This window comes from Camelus bactrianus, chromosome 5, assembly GCF_048773025.1.
Source record: "Camelus bactrianus isolate YW-2024 breed Bactrian camel chromosome 5, ASM4877302v1, whole genome shotgun sequence".
Taxonomy (NCBI): Eukaryota; Metazoa; Chordata; class Mammalia; order Artiodactyla; family Camelidae; genus Camelus; species Camelus bactrianus.
In genome coordinates, this window is record NC_133543.1 from 52,074,633 (window position 1) to 52,102,252 (window position 27,620).

At 40.6% G+C, this 27,620-nt stretch overlaps 1 protein-coding gene and 1 pseudogene across 2 annotated transcripts in view; both read left to right on the forward strand.

Moving 5' to 3' along the window:
- MYO3B (myosin IIIB) overlaps positions 1-27,620 on the forward strand; it is a 346,597-nt gene that overhangs the window by 85,084 nt on the left and 233,893 nt on the right. For both annotated transcript variants that reach the window (XM_074363854.1, XM_074363855.1), the window contains exon 8: positions 21,017-21,082. In XM_074363854.1, the coding sequence (XP_074219955.1) occupies positions 21,017-21,082 (66 nt within the window). The remainder of the gene's footprint in view (positions 1-21,016; positions 21,083-27,620) is intronic.
- On the forward strand, positions 22,614-27,564 carry LOC123615395 (large ribosomal subunit protein eL39-like; annotated as a pseudogene).

Sequence of the window (27,620 nt, forward strand, 5' to 3'; positions counted from 1 at the left end):
TAGCCTGTGAGATAATATTTCAGAGAACCACAGAACACTGTGACCTAAGGCTCAGCAATACTCTGTGGGTGGGAGACTCACTTTGAAGTCAGGCTGGGTTGCTTGCGCTGACACTTAACATCCTTGTGCTAGTTGTTTCACCTCTCGGAACTTCTCTTTCCTCCTCTGTGCAATGAGGGTTAGGATCTTTCCCTCCCAGGAGAGTGGTCTGGATTATAAGGGATGTGTAGATAACATATATGGCCTAGGGACAAGCATTTAGAGCTCAGGAAGTAAATGAGTTCCTATACCCACCCCTACCCGACCCCACACGTATAACTCCAGTTGGGGCAGAGTGAAAGGGAATATAAGAATCATCTCATCTAACCTCTTGGGGACACAAATCAGTTGTAACCTAGAAAAGTGATACCAGATACAGAGGAGAAACGGACAGCTGAGTCCTCTGGCTGAGAGCTGTGGGCTGAATCCAGCCTCAGGGCCAGCCTGGGTCCAAGTCTGACCCAGTGATAGCATCTTTGGGCCTGAACACTCAAACTGTTCCTGAAACGGACTGACATCCCACAGATATGCAACCAGCTGCCTAGACCCTAGATTCCTTTTAAATATTTGCAACCCTGATCTTTTAAAAATACTCCTCTGAGAATGTACTGAATCCATTTTGTATTTTTTCCTCCTCTCCTGACAAGGCCTCTCTTCCTCTCTCCACGCCCACCTCTTGGCCACCCTCTCATCCTGGCAGCTGCAGGGAAGATTTCTCTCCAGCTGTCTATCAAGTCTTCAAAAGCCAGCCGGAATGTAATTGTAATCTATTTTCCACCCCTCAATAGTAGTGGGTAAAAACACACACACACACACGCTGCTCAAAATTGCAAGGAGATGGGAGCCAGCGCTGCCTCGTGACTCACACAGAGCCCTGCATGGATAATTACTGCCATTTATACTGGCCCAGGAGGAAAACAAGGGTCTGCCTGGGTTTTAGTAAACCAGAAGCCTAATGATAAGAGGGAAGGAGGGGACTGTGCTCCCTCCCCACCGCCTCCTCCCTCTGTCCCCTTTCCCCTACTCACATGCCACTTCTAGAAAAATAACATCCTGTTGGCCATTCCCCTCCCAACTCACATCTTTTATTATGCTTATTTAGTGTGCAGCTTAGAATTGGTACTGTGGCCAGATTCTGCCAAGCACTTCATCCCAGAAGGCCTCAATAACATTGAGCCAGGACCTGATTTGCGTATTTCCCTAGACAAAGGTTAAGTAGGCTCTATTTCATTAATTCATGTATTCATCCAAACAACAGTTGTCATGAATTTGCCACGAAGAGTTAGATTCTGAGGGAAAAGTTGAAGTTGCATTCCTCCCTATAAAATGTGCTTTCCATCCCAACTTTAACCCTGCCTAGTACCATCTCTTGCAAACAGGCCAGGGTACCATTTACTGGCTCATCCCAGTCAGTGCATTGTCTCCCTCCTCCAAATTACCCTGGTTGTGCTGTTCTGTCTTGTGATCTTTCATTGCATCTTTAACTTGTTGAGGACAGAGATTATGGTGAAGAAAGGGGGAGGGTATATACAAAAATTTATCAACATCAGCTCTGAAAACTGAGTTTTATGTATTGTTTGTAGGCACTGAGTTAAGTGGTATTGAATTAGGGAATGAATGAATGTTCACATGAAGAACAATGTATTTTAAGCTAAATGTCTTGGAATGGCTGTGGGGAGAGGCAAGTCCTAATGGAGGAGTAAGATTTGGGTTAGTTGACAGAGACAGGAATTCCTTCTAGAATAGGAAGTGTTAAAGAAAAGCATCTTGTGCTGGAAGGGAATCTCGGTTTAAGAATACATAAAAGAACACATGAAGGCGGTGTTACTCACCTTTATTCAGTTTTGCCCCACTTACATTCCTCAGGGGTGGTCCACCAGTAACCATATATTAACCATTCCTTGAAGGAGTTCATTAACTGTATGGAGTCTGTATTGTGTGGTTAAGGCCCTGACTGACACTTTTAGGACAGTCAAATTTTGCTTCAGATCCCATGCATCTTAGTGTCCTTACTCTTTTATTCTGTTACTTTTGGTTCTCACAATTCATAAGCAGCATACAATTCCTCGTCTCTTTTGCTTCTGAAAAGACTGAAGTTTCAGGAAATAAAAGAAGTATTTAACTTATGATTCCTGAAGTCTGCTTTACTTTGCAGATTGATTCCTTGTAAATTTATAGTACAATGTCAGGAATAATCAGGAGAATTAGAGTGAAGAGACTCATGGTTTACTTATGGTTCTTAATAATAATGTTATTATTAAATTAAATTTACATCTTTTTAATTCATTTATTGAATGATGTCTTGGTGTTTGACATTGTATTTAATGTTTTACATGAATCATTTTTATTTAACCCATTTGATCCCAATAGTGTATGTATCACTGCTATCTCACTTTACAGATGATGAAACTGAGGCTTCAGGTGGTTAAGAAATTGCCCGGGCTCGTGCAGACAATAGCAGTAGAACTTGGATTTGAACCCAGGCAGTCTGACTCCAGAGCCCACCTTCTACAGGCTCTCCTAGCCATAGCTTCTGTCTGTGATTGGAACTATGGGCCTGGCAGATATCTGGAAAGATCACGTTCTTTATCTCCCAGGATGTAGGCAGGTCAAAACAAATGTCACCTTGATATGACAGATTTTTGAGCTATTTCAGAGATGATTTCAAAGCATTATTATTTTTTGTAGGCAAGATTACTATTGATTGTTACTGCAATTCTAGATGAAATAATTTGCCAAGTATTCCAAACTTAAAATTCCTAGTGTTACAACCTTCAAAACTCCAACCATACATGCACACATGTATACACATGTGTATATTGTGTGTGTGTTTAAATGATGAGGTGTATTGGATTTAAAGTTAATTATTGTAATTATTTTAGGTGTATCAATGTGCTGAACTCTCTTCCAGTTACTCTGAAACCAAGGTATTCCCAGGAAAATCTATTGAAGTTTTTCAAATGATCTCCAAATTGGTCATTTACTTTTCCAAAGAGCTTTTTTTTTTTTTTTTTTTTGGTTCCCCAGAACAACCTTCTTTAAATACATCTTCTGAATACTCATAAAATCTTTATTCTAACCTGAAAAGGTCATCTTGTTTACCCACCTGTGCCTGGGAAGGAAATCCTCTTGGAAGATTGTATTTCTATTTTAAATGACCTAGAGAATACTGTACCGCCTATCTTGGCAGCTTATGCCATTCCTAATAATCTAGATAATCAGCAGATATTTCCTGATGTGCAATCCAAATCTCTCCTGCTGCTTTGGCTCTTTCTGTTTGATTGTCATGATACTGATGTCATCTGTTCGTGGTCCTTTTCCCAAAGCCAAGAAATCATAGCTTTTTTTTTTTTTTTTTTTTTTTTTTTATTACTGTGTCAGGAGTTATGGTCACATTCCAATTTCCTTAAGTGCCTCCATCTTGAACAGCCCTCTGAGTCCCAATTTTTGTAATGTGGCTGAGAAGCTGTGAGAATACCATCTGTTTTCAAGAATGGGGCCATTGATGGCTGCACCCTTGACTCTGAAGATGGCAATTCTCATCCAAATCAAGATTTGAGACTTAAAGAAGCTTGCTTCGGACAGTTAGGTTGACCCTCACTTTGTCGAGAGATGTAGCCATTTGAGAGTAATTGGATGGAAAAATGAGCCTGAAATGGCATTCACATAGCATTTTTGTTTACTGAGTATAACTGCTATTCTCAGCTTTGTATAAAGCATGGGAGTAATAGGATCAAATTAAGGAAAGCTACTTAGATGGAATAGCAGGGAAGTTCCCTAATGAAGAGATCTGATAGACCATGGAATAGTCTTCCCCAGGAAGGCTGGTCCTATTGAGATGTGGTTATTTACTGCGGAATCAAATAGTCCCCTACTGGATGCATCTCAGGTCATTTTCATTTTGGTTTGAGACTTTGATTTAATTGGAAGAGTGGCTCACATCTGTTGTTGACTACCTAAGGCTGTGCTTCTCAGATTCTAATCATGACAGAATCACCTTATGAGCTTGCTAAAATGCAGATTCCTGGGCCCTGTTCCTAGAGATTCTGTTTCCTCAGGGCTGCATGTTGTCTGGAATCTTCATGTTCACTTGATTTCCTAGGTGATTCTGAGGCACGTGTACTGCTGTAAACTCCATTTTGAAAAATACTCAGTCAGGGCCACTTTGGGAAGATTCCTGATCTTATGGTAAGTACATCTGTGCATTTTGATTTGTTCTTTGTCCTCATCGTAATAGTCCACTTTGCCCCATCACCAGAGTCCCTTTCTCCTTGTAGACAGGGGTCATGTTTGGTGAAGGAAATTGCTGCTCTAAGGAACCCCCCAGCTGCACTTAATCTGGCCTTTCATATGAGGCAGCTTGATGTAGGGCATTGTTTCCCAAAGTTCTATGGCATGTCAACAGTTATTAGAAAAAAGGGGTTCTATGGTCAGATAAGTCTGAGAAACACTGTGTAAAACAAAATTAACCAGATCTCTTCCCTGTGAGGTTTCCCAGAGATTTTATCATGACAAAATCTTCACCATTTCCTGAACTTTTTGATCATAGATTTTTTCATAGGGCTACTGACTGATGGAACATACTCTGAAAAAAATCAATGAGTTGAAAGCAAGAAAAATTAGTTTGTAACCTCAGTTCTGCACCCAGAAGCTCAGTAACTCTGGCTAGGTTCTTCATTCTCCCTGAGTTGGTTTCCTCCTTTGCGTAATGGGAGTGATCATGTGACTTAACCTGGATCACAGGGTTGTTGTGAGGACTGAATGAAACACATTTGTCAGAGTGCTTTGTGAAGTGTAAAGTGCCACTAGTTGTTACCGGGAAACTTATGAGGGTCACATTCATTAGGAAACTTGTGAGTTGCACACAGGTTTGGAGAGTGGAGAGTGAACACTGGGTAATTTGTCTTTATCTCTGCTGATACTTTGCCTAGACTGACCAAATGGGACTTAGAAAATCTTATCTGTTTAGTTCACCTGGGTTTGTCTTAATGCCACATTAGTAGTTAACTAGAAATTCTCAGAATACAGCTTTCTAGATCATTCCACTGACACACTGATTTGACTAAATATTATAGCCATGGATACTTTGCAGTCAGTGCAGAGACAGGACTGGGAAGTGGTGACTCATGATGAAGGAGATATTTAAGGCCATGAGCCAACAGGATGAAAAGGGCTGGGACTGGGAAGAACTGGAACCTGGGTTGCTGTTTATTGGGCTGTACCCATGGGATGGGTGACCTCAGACCAAATTCCATTGTCTCAAGGAGCTTGGACAACCTTCAGGTCAAATAAGTAAGAGTCTCATACAAGGGGTCTGGTATAGTGGGGGGTGGGAAAGGCAGAGCAGTGGGTGCCTTAATGCAGAAACAGTGCTCATCATTTAATAGGTGGAATCATGTGATTCTGAGTTGTTAGTGTGGGCTGGAGCCTGATGATGGCTAGCACCTATATACACATGAGAATCAAAGTCCAGGCCTTCCAGAGAAGGGAGCCAGAAAAATTTGTGTCATATGTTAAATTTCTCACAAGTGGGCTGATCATTAGCCCTAGTGGTGTAACTATATCATAATTTGTAATTTGGAAAAACAATAGAGAAACCCAAACATACTGAGGGAACATAGTGGAACCTGGGAAGAATTGCTGACAGGGTCATATACAAGGCTTGTCCCTTTTATACCAGATTTCAGGCTTGAATTATAAAATTAATTCCAGACTATATCTGCTGGTGATGACCAGACTCCTCCATCAGCAGTAACAATAATAGCAAAGAGTTGTTGAATGCTTACTTTAGGGCAGGCTCTGTTCTAATCACTTTGTACATTATTATCTCAATTCTCAAACTGTGCTGTAGAGTAGGAACTATTAGTATTCCCATTTTATAGATGAGGAATTTGAGATAGAGGGAAGTCAGGTAAATTGCCTAAAGTCACACAGCTAATAAATGGAGGTATATAGATTTGAAGTCACAAAGCTTGACCCCATTTAAGCTCTTTTCCTCTATGCTAGTCTGCTTCTGTTCAACCATAATGACAGTGAAAAGTATGATGATTGAAATGAAAAAGAAAAATGGAACAGAGACACAAAGACTTGTGGGACACCATCATAAATTTCAGCATGCATGCACAGGGAGTCCAGGAAGGAGATGAGCGAGAGAAAAGTCCTGAAAAAATAGTTGAAGAAGTAAAGGGTAAGAACATCTCAACTTTGTTGAAAAACATTAGTCTTACCAAAGAAAAAGCTCAACAAATCCAGAGTAAGTTAAACATCTATCCACATCATAGTCAGTCTGATGAAAGACAAAGAGACAATCTTGAAATCAGCAGGGGAAGAACAACTGATAATGTGCAGAGCAGCATCAATGTAATTTATGGCTGATGGCTGACTTGTCACCTGAAAAATGGTGGTCAGAAGGCAGTGGGATGACATATTCAAAGTTATGGGGAAAACTGTCAAAAATTTTATGTCTAGTGAAACTGTCTTTCAAAAATGAAAATAAAAGCAGTCCCAGATAAACAAAGACTGAGAAAATTTGTTGTTGGCTGACCTGCTTTATAAGAAATACTAAAAGTTTTCTTTCAGACTGAAACAAAATGATAACAGATGGTAACTGAAGTCCATGGGAAGAAATAAAGAGCATAGGAGATGGTTAACATGTGGGGTAATATTAAAAACTCCTTAAATACATTTTTCTCAGTTTCTCAATTCCTTGAGAAGATACATGATTTTGTAAAGCAATAATTATAATACTGTGCTCTTAATGTTAGGCAATATTGAATTCAGGACCAAAAACATTAAATTAGTCCAAGAAGGGCACTTTTTAATAGTTGCCATTTTTTAATGAAGATATGAAAAGTATATCCATCTATGGCATTACATTCATAAATCAGAAACTGCAAACTACAGAAAGTACAAGGAGATACACAGTGGTTACAGAACTTATTTATTGAAACTTTCTCATTCCATGGCAAATGTAATATATAATAATAGTAAGCAACAGTGTAAATTTTTGTGAATGTTTCAGGAGTGCTTGAAAAAAGGAGCATTCTCTGTTCTTGAGGGACAACGTTTGAGATTATATGTATGTATATTTACATGCTTATTTTGTACCTACTACAAAGGCTACAAAGACATTCTTGGATTCCAAAAGTATAAACAGTACTGGCAACATTCTTTGTCCACAATGTAGACAAACTGGAAATAATCAAACACAGGGAACGAAAATTCTCCTCCACCTAGGTATGAAAAAACAAAACCACCTTTAACAACTCAGGCTTAAAAGAAAATTTAAATGAAGACTGAAAAACACATAGAAAGTAGTAATTATCACATTACTTCATATCAGAGTTAATGGGAAATAGTTAAAGCAGGGATTAGAGGCAAAGTCATAGCCCCAAATACTTAATGATAATAATCAAGAAGGAATGAAAGTAAGTGAATTAAGCTTCCAACACAAGAAATTAAAAAAAAATTTTTTTAACTCAATTAAAGTAGAAGAAATACTTTAATAAAGTAGAATTGGAAATTAATGAAGCAAAATATAGGAAACAAATATATAAATCATTAGCTTTTTGGATTAAAAATAATAAAATAGATGACTTGTTAACTAATCTAATCATAAAAAGAATGTTTAAACATACAAAATAAAAATTAAAAGAGGAAAGTAATCACAGTCACAAAGGAAATGAAAAGAATCATGGATCCTACTTTGTTCAGTGCCTTGCAGATGAGCTTGAACACATGAATGAAATGGGTACTTTTTGTAGGGAAATATAATTTAGCAAAAGAAAGAATACCAGGCAGATGAGACTGCTGCCTTGTCCACAAGTTACAACCAGGAGGAAATGAAAGACATTACAGGTTTTCCTCAGGCATAATCTGAGACCTTCTTGAGAGAGGACAGTGAAATGGGCATTGTGTTTTCTCAGTATATTTTTTATGACCTGATGTTGATGCATTTATTCTTCATCTTTATTAATATGCAGTAACCAGTAACACCTCCCCCTGCCCTCCATTTGCTGAATATGCTTGTATAAGTATACTTGCTGGTATTGTATGTTCCTGCTATGAGAGTAGCAGCACTATGATAATATAATACAGCCCCTCCTCCCCTACTCACCCTCACCCCAGGAGGAGATAACAGATTGATTTTTGAAAAGGAATCTGTGAAATAAATACAAATTCACTTATTGGTATGTCTCCAGCATCCCTCTCCCATATTTCTGTCCCTTCAAAGGTTGCTAGGCAACCAGGTGGAAAACTGGTCAAAGCCGTTGTAAACAGAAGACATGCTTACGACATCAGAAAAATAAATGTAGCTTGTTTACTTGGGCTTGCTCACAAACTGCCAGGACTTTCAACATAATCCATTCAGTTTCAATGATTGCAATTCATCTTGAGGTTGGTGAAAAGTTGGTCATAATGTGCTCAGTGGAGACATGACTCTAGCCACCCCCTGTGTGAGAGAGGGTGCTTCCCTTTGCCCTTACGAGCAGACAAGTGTTCAGTGGTTTCTGCTGGGGTGAGTTTCTCTGCCTTAGTCTGTGTGGTTCCACATGCAGTTAGCACAGTCTCCATAAAACCTCTTTAGAGCTCATGGTTGTTAACACCCAGTCTTCCTTAGAACTGCAGCTGCATCTCCCCTGGCACTTAATATATCTACTTGATTTTCAATGGAGTCTGCTTCTGTGGGCATTGGCATGTGCAATGTCTCTGGTGGTCCAGACTCAGATTGCTCTAAGGAACTGCACAGTCTTTCTGCCTGGTGTGTGTGCCAGGGTCTGCTCATGGTGACAGGTGTTGATATTCAGCTGCTAATTTCTCCCATTAGAGACAATGTGGTAGCTCTGATGATACAATCTGTTCATCTGAGGTCTGCCCTGATTTTTCCTGTCTAGAATATATTGCTAACTTTATTGAAACAATAAAAGAAGGAATAGCTGTGCAATCTGCCCTTTAAATGGTTTTGCTTTGCTAGGGAGAAAAATGCATAGAAGTCAGTTTCTTTTTGTCTATTATAAATTTATTAACAGTGTGTTGTAATTAGGCGCATGATTTCGCCTTAGAGGAAAAATGGTGCTTCTTGAGCTGTGACATTAGTCTGATTGTGGTAAAATGACCCATTTGGTTTTACCAGCTGTGACTTTGGAAGGAGCTGAGTGACAGAGGATGTATAAAACTCAACAGATGAGAACATTCTCAGCTCATACTCCCTATTACTGATCATTCTGCATCCCAAACAAAATGTTCTTTGGACTTGCCTGCAGATGTCTTGGTGATCTGAAGAGTACTGTGCTTAAGTTGATGGGATGTTAGAAAGGCAACTGGCTTATTAAATTGGGCCCATATTCCCCTATTAATAGGACATAAATTGCTCTGGCAGAATCTAAAAATGTTGTGGTGTCTAATTAACCAAGAGGAATTCCCAAGTGGGGAAGCAGGATGGCACAGTGGCTGCAGTTGTGTTCTTGGGGATCAGCCTGCCTGCATGGGAAGTCTGGCCATACTTCTGAACTTCTGAACTTACTTCCGACTAGCTTCTGAACTGCTCTAAGCTTTGGTCTCTTTATCGCTGTATTAGGGAATTGTGCAACGTGCTTTAGAGAGTCTGTGTAAGGATTGAGTGAGTGAATTCCTAGCATAGTGCTTTTACATAATAAGCTCTCAAGAAATTAAAGATTCAGACCCCAGAAATAATATTAGACTGTGCAGAAAAGTGGTCTAGCTTAAGGGAAAGTCTTGGGTTCCTGAATGGGGTTGAGAGAACAGGGGGAAGAATCATTCCCAGGTCCCGTCTGCCTGTTTCATACATAGCACTCCTGTGACTGTGTTCATGGCGAAGGGGACCCAGAAGAAAAAGGGGTTCCCCTTCTGTGGCCGTGGTCCTGGAATAAGTGTTTTAAAAACCACACTGATTTTCACTGAATCATTTTTTCTCTGCTGGGAGAAATCTCAGAGGCAGAGACAGGAAAGAGTAAGAAAAGAGGTGTCATGACTCTTCACTTTTCCAGCTCACACAGAGCTGGAATCATAGCAGTGGAAAACCACAGAGAGATTAATTGCATGTTTGTGGTCCTGTCCCCTCACAGATCCTTATTCTGGGTTCCTGTTTCTAAGTTTCTATTCTTGTCTGCCATTTATCTTAAGTAAAGTTTTCACCAATAAAGGTTTACCATAGGGTGCTTCCTAGAACATTCCTATTTCAAGAAGGAACTTCTGTGATAGAAAGCCATGAATCTTAGGAAATTTCATGCACCATAACAAAACAGATTTTTTAAGTGGGGGAAGAAGACGTTTTCCATTATTATCCTTCATTACCTCTCAGATATATCCAGCAAGTGCTCCTAAGGCAGAGGAGACTGAACTTACTCAGTTGATCATGTTTGGAAGTTACCTATTGCAAGCCTGAAATAGAAATTCCCTAAAATCTGATGTTTCATCTTAAAAAAAAAAAGAATATTGTAAGACTCCTAGCCTCTCTGTTTTCTCATTCACTTATATCCTGTGCCAATTATTAATTTAGTGCCTTTCAGCTCCGAAACTACTCTCCTTTTCTGTGCTTTGTGATACTGGAGTTTGACTCTATAAGCATTTTTCCTTTGCTGTATGGCCGATGCTAAACTTTGTCGGTAGAGGGCACTGGAAGGACACTGCCAGATGATAGGGCCCTCTTCTGGTTTCAAGGTGGTTTTTCCTGCTTGCTCCTGTGGCCTGAGGCTGTCAACGGCTTTTGGGACGTCCAGTGGTGCTCACCCTCCAGCGAGTTTTACCAGCACATCAGGTGGCTTCCTGGTGAGTCTTAGGCACCAGGAAGGTGGTTTCCATTTTGCCAGCCCTGGCTTGTCTCACCTCACAGAACTTTACCTCCATAGGCCATAGTCACATCTTTTCCAGTGAGGTCTGAATCAGCCTTGGGTTTAGGGGCAGGAACTCTTCCAAATTCATTTCTTCTTTGGATGTTCTGTTTCATCTAGAGGTAGTAGCTGCTCCCATATCTGCCCTTTGTATGCTTGTTAGAGTTCTCTTTACTCCTCAGCATCTAATCCCCCTTTTCAAGTTAATAATTCTTTATAATCAATTTTCTCTGTTCAAATTAATGATGCTTTTTTCTATCTTCTGATTGGACCCGAATTGATAGAGACTCCAGGATCAGAAGTGATGCGTGCAGATGTTGAGTTTGGGGAGGCACTGGACGTGCAGGTCCCAGTTCTTTCTCCTCTCCTTTCTGTTGAGAGTCAGCCTGCCCTGGGGACTGTTCTCAGCCTGCAGTCAGCTCAGTGGCCAAGGCTCTGCCCCTGAGTCAGGCACCTCCCAGATAAGTCTGTCTAACTCTGTCTTTCGGTTTAGAAAGCCTACTCCCTACAGGTGAAAGCCACATTCTCTGAGATCAATATTTATTACTCTATCAGTAGTAAAGGCGTTATTTTGGACCCAATCTTCTGAGAACTTTTTCTGGATTCTTAATTAGTTCAGAACCCAAGCAGGGAGAAGTCCAACTTTTTATTGTCTCTCCCTCCCCCACCCCCCAGTGATTTTTATATGAAACAATTTTACGTAACTTACCACCAGAAAAATGGGTGTTCCAGAAAAGCACACATGTCTAGCCCATGCTCTTTCGCTTTGCCTGTGCCCTGGCCCACTGTCTCATCACCACGACTCTCATCCCACCGTATATAAAGCTGTTTTTCCTTAAATGCTAACCTAATTAGGGAGTGATTCTGTATCTCCAGAATGCTTAGACACACCACAGTCATCGCCTTCAATGACTGCAATCCCACAGAACCCATATAAACAGACCAGAATTTGAGGCTAGGAAAAACATTTAGAAAACAATGTCACCTATTTGAAACATATCTCCTTAAAATCATGAATTAATGAAGTATGCATTTAAAACCGTGTGTGCAGAAAAAAATAGACTTGTGGCTTGTCCTCTGGGCATAAAGGACCACTGTGGAAAAGAGTCATTAGCCAGCCCTTGGGCAAGGTCTGCTTCCCTGATACGTTGGACATTAACAGTTGGATTTGCTGGTGTTGCTGAGTTCTTCTTGAAGAAGGAAATTGAAGAACGGGTGTCAGCAAATGACCACGTTGCCTCAGACAGTGAGCCACACACCACTTGATGTAGCACTTGCTGTTGTCCTTGACTTCCCCCTGCACTCTACGTGCATGGCTGAGTTGCCTGTGTGTCCTGCATGCTTACACAGTGAGAGTACAGAGGAGGGAAAGGTACCCCAACGTGCTTTGGAGAGTGAGAAAATGCAGTTCATGCCTTTTGTGAACACTGGAAATGTTAGTGTAGTGCCCAAGGGTTAATAAAGCTCCATGACATGCCCCATCTCAAGCATAGGCCTGACATGGGGAACATAATGTAATCTTGAGATTCTCAGATGTCTTTTGTAACAGAAGCTTGCTGGACTGAAAAGCCAAAGGAAATGAACATCTTTTCACTTACTCATGGTAAATGTTTAAAAATGAGTCTATTATGGGCCATGTGATTTGATGGGTAACTGTACATTTTAATGATTACAGCTTAACATAGAAAATGGTATTATTTAAGGGACAGGAGCAAATTAAGCTGTTAAGAATCAGAATCAAAGGAATCAACAAGCTTGAAATTTAAGTAAAAATCTTTGCTTTTTTCCTCACTGCTTTCTAGTAACTTCTTTAGTTATTGTAGAATAAGTTATCCATGGGTATTGATCATAAAACCTCTACCTTCATAGACAGGTCTAAGGCTGAGATGTGACTTAGATTCGGTTTGATTTTGTGACACAGTTCAGGACACACTATCCCTGAACATGGGACCCCGGTATAGTGAATATTGTAAGCTGAAGGAATTTGAGAAATGGCCTGTGCAGGAAGGACTTTCTGACCTTCCCCTAAAGCAGGTCATAAAATCTTCTTGTGAGAGGTGCCCTCCCTATACCTGGAGGAAGGAGCATCCTTACCTATGAAAACCAAGACAGTGGACACAGCAAACTTGCATGAACAGCCTTGCTAAGTTTCCACAGTATACCACACTTAGCTCACACTCTGTCCCATCACAGCTTTCCATGACTCCACCCTTCAACACTCAGGTTTAACCGTTTCTTCAGGTCTTCATTTCCTTATGAAGGCTCCCATGCATGTAAAAGTTATATTAAATAAATGTGTATGCTTTTCTCTTGTCTGTCCTTTGTTACAGAGGCTCCAGTTGAGAACTTAAAGGTAAAGAAGGAAAGGTACTTTTCCTTTCCTACATTTGCTTCCTCCCAGATCCCTTCTCATCTGGTGTTGTCCTTGCAAAACTCCTCCTCTCCTCCGTTTCCCCGCTTCAAAGGACTGCCCCTGATGGCAGCTGCCTTCACTGTGGAGTCAGCACTCTGTATGGGTGTCTTTTCCAGCCTGGCCTGGCTTTCACACTGACGGAGGGGGGATGTAGAGTGTTGTGATTCTGTGTCATTTTCACCTCATCTATTTTCTGATTTTAAAGAAATATCTTCAACTATATAATTTTTTTCAAGTGATTCCTGTTACTAGAATTAGATGTATATTTTGAATAAACCTTGGTCTGTGACCCATATGTCAAGATAATTACCCAGAGATACCCACTGTTGGAACCAGCTGGCAGATGTCTGCACATAGCAGAGCTGACCCAGCAGCAGGGCTATCTGTCCGACCCTGGTGGAGTTGAATAAGTCAAAGTTCCCCTTCATAGTGCGTTCCAGGGTGTGCTGACCCAAGGGCTCTCCTCCAGCCCTGCAGGCCCATTGGGCAGTCACATCCTCCTCTGCTCTGGAATTCCCACTGGGTTACCTCCAGAAAGTAAAACAATCAGTGCCTCCTCTTTCTGCATTTAAGTTACATGGCAGGATCCTAAATGTTCACTGACAGGAGTCTGCCAATTAAGAATCCTTTTAAAGAATTAGAAAGCCCATATGACAGGTGGCCTGTGTAAACCATTTCAGCTTTCCTTCTGACAGTGGGAAAAAATAGAAACAGTTTGAATATCCATCAGTGGGTGAATGGCTGAAAGAACTATAGAATGTCCATGTTGTGGAATACTGTTTAGGGACAAAGTTGGCATGTTATTGAATGGAAAAAATAAGTACCAGGACACTTACATGTAGCATATAATCCCATTTCTACTGTCCCCGACTATAAATACAAGTATTAACATAGGATTTATATTGTGTTTATTACACTGTATATTTATAGCACAACAAAACAGTATATATATTATATATTTATGGCAAATGTTTAAAAATGAAAAAAAATGTCTGAGAGAATACAAGCCATCTGACCCAAGGAGACTAGGATCAGGGTGGTACTGAAGAGGTATTTTGCTTTTTGCTTTCTTTCGTTCCTGCATTGGGGAATTTTTAGTATCAGGATGGAGCCATGTATTACAAATAAATGTAAAAATTTTTAAACAATTAATTTTGAACAGGTAAGCGATGACTTAGAGCGAAAGACAGCTTTGGCTAGGGCTTGCGGGTGATGCCGAGGGATGAGAGGCAGACACACACCTGACCCTTCACCCTCATTAGTGAATCTGCCACTTGAGATCAGAGTGGCAGCTCTGTCGCTGTGGTTAATACTCTCAGAGCACTTCATTGTGCTCTCATGTCTTGCTTTATTGCTTTTATGAGTAAAGCAATAGAATACCTTTTGAGCACACTCTTGTGCTGATTTAACTGTATGTTAATGATTGCTTATTTATTATTATACTCCCAAGTTCTCCCTCTCCTTCCCTAACACCCTTCTCCTCGCACCAGCTGGTTTATGTACCCTGTTTAGGACTCGCCTCAAAATTCACAACTTCTAGGAAGCCTTTTTAATTAACTCAGTCTCGTTGATAAATCTTTTACTCAACATTTGCTTGGTTGAGTGTGCTTTAATATTTGAGGACTTCATTTTGTACCTTCTAGAGGTGTTTGCTAATTGTTTTTCTGTCATTTTTTGCATATATGTTCTCTTAATTCATCTTCCAAAGTAATGGACTTTTCATGAGGTAAAACACAGAAGACAGTGAGGTGTAAGGACGTTGGAGACAGAAATACTTGTTTAGAACCTAAGCATTCCACTTTTTAGTTGGATGTTTTTAAGAAAATTTCTTCTTTTAAGCTGCATTTTCCCCACCTGTGAACCTGGAATCATAATTCCTATTGTTATTTCAGTAGGAGCATGATTATTGTGATGTCCTGTTGCCCTACATGTGAAGCACTTGGCATGGAGCCTGGTGTATGGTAGTAAGCACTCAACACGGGATAATTATTAGTATTGACCCCCTCTATCTCCAGCCCCCCATGCACATGTATATGACAGTCCTGGCATTAGGTCATGTCTATAATGCAGTTCAAATCGTGATTTATTTGCTCACTTAGTCATGTATATTGAGGGACCTGGGGACATTTGAGCATCAAAAATAGCCAAAATGATGAGGAATGAGGCTTGTATTGTCAAATCCAACTCAAGTCACTACCTAAGAAGACTCCTTTGTTTATCAAACCCTACTTGCTTTGAATAATTTAGTCAGAATTTGTGTACATCCAAAGGAGTTGTTCTGTATTTGTTGAATTTTATGCTGTTTCAGGGATCAAGTCATGTTTGGTCCTGGCATCATTTCTCAGTTTACTTACAATATGTGTATGTTTTGTGTGCATTCATTTGTGTAGTTATTCATTCAGCAAAACTTTACTGAATGCTACTGTACTGGGTACTAAAGATACACACAAAGCATGAATAGGAGCCTGCTAGGTGGGCAAATTGCAGACAGCATTCTGAACTGAAGGTACAGCATGTGCAAAAGCCCTGAGGCATGAAAGCCAGGACCTGCTTTAGGAGCTACAAGTTCTACATAGTATGGTACTTCAGCATCAGGTGAGCATAGGCAGGTGGTCTGAGATGAGATTGGGTAGATAGGCAGGCAAGGCTATTTGTATACCATGCAAAAGAGCTGAAATTTTTTTTATCATGCTGGGAATATGGATTTACTGAAGAATTTGCAAGAAAATAACAAGGTCAGATTTGTATGTTACAAAGAAATTCTAGCTGCCAAGTGCAAGATGAATTGGAGGGAGATGAGGTTGGAGGGAGAGAGAAAAATAAGAAGGCTACTGGAGTAGTCTGATGGGGAGGATAAGTGACTGCACTAGGCTGAGAAAGGGAGAAAAGGGTGATGAGAAAGGACTTCAGGAAGTAGAATCGATAGGTGTTGGTGCTTGATTTATGTATTAGTTTTCTATCGCTGTCATAACAAATTACCACATTACCACAAATTTATTACCTTCTAGTTCTGTAGGTTAGAAATCAGACATAGATCTTACAGGGCAAAAACCAGGGTGTCAGCAGGGCTGCACCCCTTTCTGGAGGCTCTGGGGGAGAACTGACTTCTTTGTTCATTCAGGTCATTAGCAGAATTCAGTTTCTTCCATTTGTGGAATTTGTAGAGGTCCTGCTTTCCTTGCTGGGTATCAGCTGAGGCCCATTCCCATCTTCCAGAGGCCACCTGTATTCCTTGGTTCATGGCTCCCTTCCCCCATATTCAAAGCCAACAGTGGCAAGTAGAGTACCTTTCACACTTTGAATCTCTCCTGCCTCTTCTTTCTTTCTGCCTCTCTTTTCTGCTTTAAAGGACTTGAGATCAAGTTGAGTTCATCCAGATAATCCAAGGTAATTCTCCATCTCCAGGTCCTTAACCTTAATCACCTCAGCAAAGTCCCTTTGCCATGGAAGGTAGCATATTCATAGATTCTGGGCATTAGAATGTGGTCCTCTTTGGGGGAGCCATTATCCTGCCTTTACCGATTGGATGTGAGGTCAAGGGAGAGGGTAGAAATCAAGTTTCTGACTTCAACAACCAGGTAGAGTGCAGAGTTAGGGGAAGAAGATGAGTTTGATTTTGAATATGCTGACTTGAAGGTGCCCTTGGGAAATCAAAATGGAACTCTAGTAAGTAGTTGGATGTACCAGCCAGAAGGCAGAGGAGAAACGGAGGCAGGAGATAGAGATGAGGAAGCTGCTGACATGGCGAGCCCTCTGAATGTGTGTGGGGGAGGGGCATGGAGCTAAGAGTAGAAGGCTGGGGCCAGTGCTGTTCTAGGTGTACCAGAGGGAGAAGCACTCTCAAAAGGAACTGAGAGTAACCTGCATGGTCTCCCACCATGAGGTCTGGGTTCCTTGTGGCTCATTTCCTCCTTTCTCCTATGCTTAGTCTACTTTTTCCTCATTCCCTGGTTCCCTTTGTTCCTGGTGTCTGCTTCCTAAAACTTTAGCTTGCACCGTGTGCTGCATTGCCTCTCTGTCTGCTTCGTTGTCGTGAGTCTTTCAGCATCAGCTCCCATTACTAAACTGCCTCATTCTCCTAGGTTGGTTTGTTTTGTTTTGTTTTGTTTCCAGTTCAAGGTAGAAAAAAAAACCCCAAAACAACCTTCTAAAGAGAATTGGGTTGACCCGGCTTATCACTTTGAGTCATCCCTTGGCACAGGTCACCAGATTAAATTTGAATTGGTTGTCTTGAGGTCAGGTGTCCCCTTGGTCCAATCAGCTGCTTCTCTATTTCAGGAACTGAAATGAATTCAGTTTGACTGTTCAGCAAATCATTTTGTTCCACAGAGGCTTTGGGGGAAGAAGTTTAACTTTATCTCCACCGTATTTGCTGGACCCAGGATTATGATGTCAGAATTAGGCATCACCCCTAGCTGTAGCCCTAATGCTGTCTGTGTGCAGGGAGTCATTTTGTAGAAATTTAATTTGGGGTCCCAGTCACAGGGATAAAATCCAGGCATGCAAACCTCAAATCAGATATAGTCATTTTCCCTTACTGACTAATCTCTTGTCTACATTGCCTCGGTATGTTCATAAACATCATCCAAATGAGAGCTTGTTCTCAGGTTCATGGGTCTTTCAGCTCCTCACCATTCATACATCCTGCAGGCTCTCAGCATCTATAAGCATAGGTGAGTGATGCCTGCCCATCTCAGCTATGCACTGATTCTCCTATCACACTGAACAGGAACCATCTCACCTCTTTTCAGAGAGAGACCCTTTGGGCAGGGTTGCAGCTCACATCTGTTGTGCTGAGAGGAACCAAAAAGTTACCACTGTTACTATTTGGTGCTCTTCCTGGATGGCAGGAGAACTAGAATTTATATTGCCAGTGCAAATAAAGTACTGTAAAGCCTTCAAAGTCCTTTTAGTTTTCATTACCTTCAGATAATAATCTTTCACAAGACCTCAATTTACTGAGCCTAAGTATGATGGATGGACTCCAGGAAAGGCGGGGCATCTACAAGGTCAAATGAGCTTATCTAAAACCAAATTCTTACGATGCCAAGCTTTAAAGAAAGTGTTTTCTTGTGTGAGGTTCATGTGAGGCCACCAGGGATTGGTAGTGACCTGGGTACGTGGTGATCTGCTGCTCTCTTCTGGGTCCTGAGGCAGAGATTCAGGCCAACACATAACAGTAGCCCCTGCCCATAGTTTCTGCTGAGGAACAGACTGAAGACAGGAAGGGACAGTGTTCTCTACGTGAGAGTGGACACTTACCATCCATTTCTCTAGTGGACCCCTGCCAGGTCATTCTCTAATTGTGGCAGAGGGTTGTTCCTCCGTGCTTGGCTGGCCACGGTCGAGCCTACTAGGGTTGTTTTAATCAAGTCTGCTACTCTGTCTACAAGTGACTTCTTGGTCATAGTTAACGGTTTTGGAGGTGGATTAAGCCTATTAGACAGTAAATTGTTTAAGCAGCTTTTCTCTATGAAACTGACCTCAGAACAGCAGGAAACCTGAGAACAAGGAAAGTTCGAGTTCTGAAAAGGGCTGTAGAGATGACCTAGGATAACCTGCTCACTGAGAGATGCTGTGCTGAAGCCCACTGAGGTGAACTGGGAGGATGTGTGGACGTGCAGTCTCAAATAACTGGAGCCAGTAAGAACAGGGCAGCCAAACTAGTATTGAAGCAGAAATAATGTGATGGTACTTATATTATTTGTAAAAGGCAAGGAAAAGATGAAGGCAGATGTCTCTGAATGGAATGATTGAGATAGAGGCAGCCTCCAAATTGAGTGAAGGACAACCTTTAACTGCTACTCTTTTAGCTGGTACATAGATGATTTTCCTTTGGGTCTTTGAATCAGAAGATCTGAAGGATAATTAAATTCTTATGCAGAACAGGGAAATCATGTATTTCCTCTCATTATTCTTTCTTTTCACCTCAGCTTTCCCTCCTGCTCTCTCTCCAGATCTGAAAGAATCATGCAGTCTAGGCTCAAAAAATTACTTATGTTCTTTGAACCGACGAGGCTTTTTTACACTTCTGTGATTTGGTACAAATTGTTTTCTAAGCCTGAAATGGCTTCCCTCTAGTCTATCTTGAAAAATCTAACCAATCTTCAGGGGCCAGCTCAAGTTCATTGTCTTTTTAGTCTTTTGTGACTCCCCAGATTGGGTAAATTGCCCCTTAATTATGCTTGCCCATATCTTTGTGCTTGTGATATACTTGTCAAATTATGTTCTAATCATGTAATAAGATAATACTCTGAAATATGATCAGCTCAATTAGGATGAATTGCATGTAACAGTGGCTTAAAGAAGATGGAAGTTTATTTCTGTTTCCTGTTAAGGTAGATCAGGCAGAAGCAGTCTAGAGCTGGTATGGCAGCTTTACAGTGTCATCATAAATCCAGTTTCCTATCTACCTTCTTTGCCATACTTAGCTCATAGCTCTCATTTTCATTTCATGTCCAAAATGGCTGCTTAAGCTCCAGCCATCATATCCATGCTCCAGAAAGTAGAAAAGGGGAAGGAAAGATGGCATGTCTCCTCTCTTTTAAGAAGACTTTCTGGAAACACCATAGAACAATTTTAGTAATAAATCATGTGGCCAAATTCAGTCACACAGCCACATTTAGCTGCAAAGAACTCAGGAAAATATATAGGCAGCATTGTGCCAGAATAAAAACTGTACTAGAAGAAATGAGAAAAGAATGGATATTGGGAGGCAACTTATAATAACATTATTTGATACATTTTTTGTTTCTGGTCATTCTTGCTGTTTCCCCTTCCTCAGAGAAATCTATGTCTTTAGGAAGCAGCTAGAACCCAAGTGAATAAAAGGTATATAATGGGTTTAAGATTTACCGTCATAATTCACGTGTGCAGAAATGTAACTTTCTTCATTTGCTGAACTAGACTTGCCCACAGGCTCCTATTTCCATTTATGGCTAGAAAAAAGAATTCTTATCCACGAAAGGGAATGTCACTTCTGTTCTAAAATGGATTCTCTTTGGGTAAATATTCAGCCAAATGCAGGGCTCTTACCTTTTCCTTTTCCTGCCTTCTCACCGGAAGTAGTCTGGTTGCCAGAGTCTTTATACGGTTCTCTAGTTCTTTTGGACCTCCTGTCCTTTGTTATATTGGATGTCGTCCTCCTCGCTACCCAGGAACTTCTCAGGGTCTGGGACCTTGACTTAGCGGTTTGGCTTTCTCCAGTGCCTATTGCAAGGATTGACATATAGGAAATAATTTAAAATGTGACCAGTGAATTTATAAGTATACTTTAAATGCATCACAGAATTAATTCAAATGGTAGCACAATGATCTGAAAATCCTGCAAAATTAAAGTCTGTTTCTCTCCAGCCCCTAGCAGTAGATTTCTTATGGCACTAATAATACTCAGCTCTCAGCTGTAGTGGTTGTGTGCTTGCCTTACCCTTTGTTAAAGTGTCCTCTCCCTGAAAAATGTTCCTGATCGGTGTAACCCTCACAGGTCCTGCAGAAAACCGTGGACATAGTAGGCCTTCAGTCAATAAAAACGAGAGACTAAATGAATAGGGGCTCGCGCTTTATAGTTTACCACTGATGAATGACTCTTGCCCAGGAAGAAACAAGAATAGATTTTATCAGAGATATTTAGAACAAGATCAGTAAAGACAAATTGATATTTTGCCTTTGACCAAACCTTTTTATTTGTAAGAAAAAAATTGTTTTTGTTTTTCAGAAACCCTCCACCCACTTTACTTCATCCGGAAAAATGGTGTGAGGAATTGAACCACTTTATTTCACAGTGAGTATTTCTTCCACTGAAAATTGCTTATCCGGCAAGGCCTTGCACAGTGATTGGAGAAATCCAAGTTGTGGAATTGACTTGGCACTAGAAGTTGTTATGCCTTCTAGCACATTATGACACAGAATTTGTTCCAGTAAATGGTAGAAGTTACCTCTACAGGATTTGAAAAATAAGGAGTTCCATTTGACTCTTGGTTGTAATCAATCCTCTTGATCATAGGTGTCACATTTATTTACTCTGTCCTGGGGCAAATACTGCCAATGGGTCTTGTTTAATAAGGGAGGAGACTCCATCTCAAAGTCTGACACCCACACTTGGGCCAGAGAGGGGACAAAAGGTGGCAGCCTTCAATAGAGGCTTTGCAACTTGGAAGTTGGGCTTTGCTCTAGGATCTGTGGTATGGGAGCAGGGCTCCAGTTCCCAAGATGATTGAGGGAGCCAAGCAAGATTTCAGGCCTGAGGCACCAAGGTGAAGAGCCCCAGCCAGGGCCCCAGGTGTGGAGAACAAGATGAAAACTCAACTGATGGGTCATGTACCTGGTAGGAGGTATGTTGCCAGGAACTAGGCAATATCCCATGGGACAAAGACAGGAGCAGAACCAACAGCAGCACTGACAGTGTGGTGACTGAGTGCTTGGAACATGAGCTTTGGGCCTGCCCTCTGACAGAGGACCACACTGGTCCCAAGTCTGGGGAAGATGCTCACTATGTTGGAGAGGGCTATGTGACCCTAAGCAAGGGGCCTGGTGAACTGTGGGGGCAGGAATCTAGACATGGCATTACAAGCCATATCCAGGCACAGGAGTAGGAAGAGTTGTTCTCAGTGTCTACTATATCAAACAAGGGGTTCAGAGGTCGGGGGGTGGGGAGGAAGAAGTGACAAAAATAGCTGATAAACAGGAAGTAGGGAAAGGTCATCACAGATTTCTCTAACTTATGCCTATGTGCTTCCACAGAGAGGCAGGGCATTGAAGCAAACTGAGTCTCTTGATCATCTTCCTTAAACACAATACAATCCTTTGTTCACAATTCCAGAATCCAAAGAGCTCTGAAAAATGAAAGGTTTTTTTTGTACTTGAGTCATTTAGCCGCAAGCCCTAACCTTATGTAAACTGATTTGGTGGCAACACATGACCTGAACTGAAGTGAGGCTATTTTTAGTCACTATTTATCCTACTCAGTGTGAATATTCATGTGAATTGCTGCAGATATAATAATGTGTTTGATTATAGTTTGCTGCCTCAGATCCTGCTGGGGATGTTACATAACATATAGTAAATACACTGGTTTACTTTTCTAAAATTTGATAAAATTCTGAATTCCAAAACATATTTGGCCCTGAGAGTTTTGTATAAAGAGCTGTAAACCTGTATTTCATCTTCATCTCAAATGCAACATAGCTCAAGGTCCCTGAAATTGTTTGATTGTCCAGTCAATCCCTCCTAGATTTTTGCCATCTTCCTCAGGAGAGAGGAGCAATAAAGAACACCAAGAGCTCTACTAAGCCAGGCTGTCTTGGAATGCGACCATGAAGTTCAAGGTCAGGGATGGAGGACATTGCCTTGCCCCTCCAGTCCCCACTCTGATGATTTTGCAGGGAATACACAATGCAAAAACAGCCACAAGTCAAGGGTGGTGATATGAGGCAGTGTTGAGAAGAACAATAGATATAGCAGGAGGGGTGACGCTCGCATTGGAGCAGAGGAAGAGCCACTTCCTGATATTTGGAAGCCAAAGGAGGTGGAAATTCTGGTGACTGAGAACACGTTCAGATCACCCTAGGGAAAGAAATCTGGAATCTAGAGTTCCAGTGGTTTTGCTGGCAAAGGCTGGATTCAGAATTTCCTTTTCATTCCACTGCTGCACACAGATGCCCTTGACTGACCTTCTCTAAGCTGTCGGCCTAGAAAACCACATTACATATTCACAGGTACTCTTTCCTGTACCAAACTCTTGTGATGCCTCTAAAATGTGACTTGACTCACCAAAGTTTGGCTTCTTTATATTTTTTTAGAAGTATTTTTTGTGTTCTAAAATGAAGCATGGTATTGCTTAGATAGATTTAGGAATAAAGGTACATAATTGATGATGGCATTGGGACTTTCAGTGTTGAATACAATATAGAAATCCCTCTCTACCACTGATTTTTCTTTATGGCAAATCCTGTTATTTAAATTATGCCCATTTAAAGCTGTTTATGTTTTCTTCAACTGTGAGAATTCCAAATGTGCTCATTCTGAGTTACTTTAGAGTTAGAAACATGTTGATACTAGAATGGAGAACTCAACATGGAAAACAATGCCTTTAAGTGTGTGTACCATCAGGGGCAAAGCAAAAAGATCCTGTTGAAACTGGAGAGGAGAGAGAGTTTTTAAAGCTTTTGATAAACCAAGGAAGGTAAATAGAAATTAAGTGATTGTATGTTTTATTACTAAGTTAAAATATGGGAAAATGTCATCAATCTTCTCTTTATTTAATGAGTTGTCCTTATTGGGTTTATTAGTGAAACTATTATATATTATAGGTGTTCATAGATTCTTTCCTTTCCCCAGCCTCCCAATCCTGTTTTCCCCATGACATCTGAGATTCCTCACCCATGAATTTTGCTTTTATAAGATTTTTAGGAATATAATATAATAGGAAATAATATTGTATTTTATATTTTTAGGTAGAAAACTGCCCCCTATTCCCAGATAATATCCTTTGGTTTCATGAAGGAGCCAGCCTATCAAATGCAATTTAAATTTTCTATTTCATTCTATTTATTCAAATTTCTAATTAAATATAAACAGTGACACTCACTGGGTTAGAAATGTCTATTTAAAGAATGAGCCTTGGTTTGCTTATGTATTTACCTTGTTCGTATTGGGAAGGAAAGGGGGAAAGGATGGGGGATTAAGACTTTCAGCTTATAAACTTTTCATTATTGCTGGGGCTTAGGAGAGAAGATGATTATCTGATAATTTCAGGAAAAGGTTTTTAGCCTGAGTTATCCAGATAATTTCTTCAATTCCCATTGTAGATGGAGCCACAGTACATTGTATTAAAGTAAACTTAGGTCTCTTTCTAAAGAATAAACAGGACTAGAAATTTTTTTAACAGCCTTAAAACCTTTAAAACCCTTTCTCCATGTGACTGCTGAACCATAGCAGAGTTGATTCAGTAATTTCAATCTTTCTTAGTCCATGATGGTCACCACTCACCAGAGGGCATTATGGCTTCTCATTGTTGCTGCAGTGGTATGCAGGGATTGGCTAGGCTATAGCCCAGTGATCACAGCTGTGTAGACAAGGGACAGGGTGTATGTGTGTGTGTGAGAGAGAGAGGGAGAGAGAAAAAAAAAAAAAAAAAAAAGAATAAATAAATGCATGGAGTGGGAGCAGAGGTGGTGTATAAGTGCCAGGATGTGGCTTAGTGTTTTTCAGATTTATTTCCAGCCTTCTTAATTTGGAGACAGTAGGAGAGATTTTAAGGTCTGAAATCCTACTGTAAACCTGTTTTGGGGGTTAAAAACAGAGAAAGGAAACATTAGCCTGTTTGGTTTTGAACCTTTGGTCGTTAGTGATAATTGACTCATTTATATGTGTTAGTTATGCATTTGTCAAAGCATGACTCCTGACAGCTTAGTTATGATAAATTAAACATGATGCTCACATAAATTCTGTGTTGCTTTTTATCCATATGCTAGGACCCTGCCTGATGTTTTTTGTCACCTCTGTAATGTGTGGTTGGCTTTGTAGGGATTTCATTATCAGCCCTTTCCCCTTTGGCTAAAGCGATTTGCATAACAAGTTTATCTGGTTCAGGTCCCAGCCAGACTTCTGTTTTGTCGGGAGCCTACGTTCAGAAGTAGCCTTTTGATAAGATGACAATAATTTTCCTTTGCCATCTTCACCTTGGTTCTGAAGAATGTCACTTCTTTTTTCCTGTTCAAATTAATTTCAGGTCTGTGGACTAATCTACAAAAATACTTTCCCATCCATTGGCCAAAATGAATCTGTGGACTATGCTTTTTCATTTGCCTCTAAAACTTTGGGGATTTTATTAGGAATTAGATTCAGGACTTCATCATCAGTGGCTCTTGAACTGATTAGTAAGATAGTAAAGGTGGATTTCTCTTAGTCAGAGGCAAAGCCACCAAAGGCACTATGACTGCTCAGCTTGGACTTTGCGATGACTTGAACTATGTGGTTGCCCACGCACACCCTGCTTTCCAGGGTTGGCTGGCTTGAGGAGCTAAGCATGCAGGTGTGTATTTCCCAGAGTGAGCATTGTGGTCAAGCCCTGCCATTTCGTAATGAAATGTTGAGGCGGCCTTTCCTATCCCTCCAAATGATACTCAGTTGGCTATGCAGTTGCCCTGGAATGTTAACAAGGTGAGATTACTCCAAGCTGCAAGACTTTTAAAATTAATGAGCATTTGCATAAATTTATTCCTTAAAAATTAAAAGTCAGACCTATAACATCTGCTTTTCTCTAGGCTTGAATGTTTATAAAGGTAATCATTTTGGGGTGTTTGCTTCCTTGACATTGATTGTAGTCCCTTCAGGGCAACGATTCTCAGCCCTTCTCCATTCCCTATTTTGATGTTTCAAGGCAGCTTAATTCCACATGGCTTTATAATGTCAATGAACAACATGCTAGGAATGATAAATATCCTAACTCAGTGATTGATTAAGTTCCACAAAAATTCTTGGCTTTTTAAGTCCAAATGAATTCTCAGGTGGCCGTGCACAGGGTTAATACTTCCTGAGTAGAAAGATACAATAACCTTTATTTACATTACTTCACAAATTGTTAACTTTAATTAGAATGAGCAGTGGTATCTCTAGTGACAGACTCTCTCCATTTTAGATTTATTTAGCCAATGATTAGCTATTATGGTTTCTTGAATTAATTAGCATCTCTTGAGCTACAGGGAATTAGTGAATTAACAAAAACTTAGAGAAGCTAAAAAATATTCTAATTTAAAAAACCCCAAATTCTCCTCTCCTCTCCAAACATGTATTGATCAACATACTTATAAATGCAACCCAACTTCTTTCTCATTTTGAAAAACTGTGGGTTTTTTTCCCCCTTTCATGAGAAGAACAAATAAAGCTGTGTGTTTCAAGGTTATATCTCCCTGAAAAGCATCTAATTTAGATTATCCAATAGATCATCTAATGACATTGAGGGCCCGATTTGATCTCACTTATACCCCACTTGTAAACTCAGCTGATAAAAATCTGATTTTCTCATGGTATAAACCAAGAAGTGACTCAGTGTGACTTGCTATTTGAAACACAGGGAAGCATCCGCACATACCTGGAATACACTGTTGTCCTAGGAACCATGGCAGAGGGTTTTAGCCTCACCCAGAATAAGGAAAAAGTATAGTAAAGTTGGCACTCCAGACTCTAGTCAGCATATTCTGTTTATTTTCCTATAATTGCCAAGCTTGGATCTTGTGAGAAATCAGGTCTGTAGCATATGTCATGGATTTCACATTAGTGCTTGTGGCACATTATGTTAGGTGATTTTTAGATAAGATTAGCCTGAATGTACCATCTGTACCATTTATTCCATACTGACTTTCTAAAAAAAAATCATACTTGAATTTCATAATGTAAATCAAAAAGAATCTGTAGTTGAAATAAACAGAAGTGATGGTGAGCTCTGTGCTGTGTGTCCATGTACCTTGTGTATGGGGTGGGGGTGGGGAGGTGGGGGCGTGGCTCGCAATCTGTTGTGAGCCTGTCCCCTCTCTGCCCCTCCCCTGAGGGCTGCCTGGCTCATTATCAAGAAGAGGCAGTCATGGAAGGGCAGTGTGTGCAGTCCAGCTGTGCCACTTACTAGTGCTATAACCCTGAGGAAGATATTTAACCTCTCTGACCCTTGGTTTTCAATTGTCAAATTGAGGCTGAAAATACCTGTCTCATAGGATTACTATAAGGATGAAATTAGATAATGTGTATGTGGAACCTGGCAGATAATAATAATAACTAACATATGTAACTCTTACATGCTAGGCTCTATTCTCTACACGTCATATCATTTGCTTAATCCTCATAATCATATGAGGTGGTTCTAATATTATCCCCATTTTACAGAAGTTGAGGTAGAAAGAGGCCAGAGGTCCCAAGACTACAGCTGTTAAGGGGTGGAGCTAGGAATTGAACCCCAGAAGACTTGCTTCATGCATATTCATACTCAGCCAGCAGTGGCTGTTGTTTTTATTATTATCCTTTGCATTTGGCCCATGCTGCTCTTCGGCAGCTGTTTTTTCAAAGTACTACTGGCTCCCTTCCTCTCTCCATCATCGTGGTGTGTGCGGTTGACCCTGTTCTTCTCACAAGACTTTCAGGATCAGGCAATTCCTGGCCAGGAAACAAAAGCAGAATTGTCCCATTCCCCAATGGATTCGCATGAAAACTGGTTTTAAAATCAGGTACAATTCCAAGAGGAGACATTAGAGAATAACTAAGCTGGGTCTGTAAGGAATTGCACATGAGATGGCACACATGTGATACCAAAGTCAATAACGTCTTCCCAT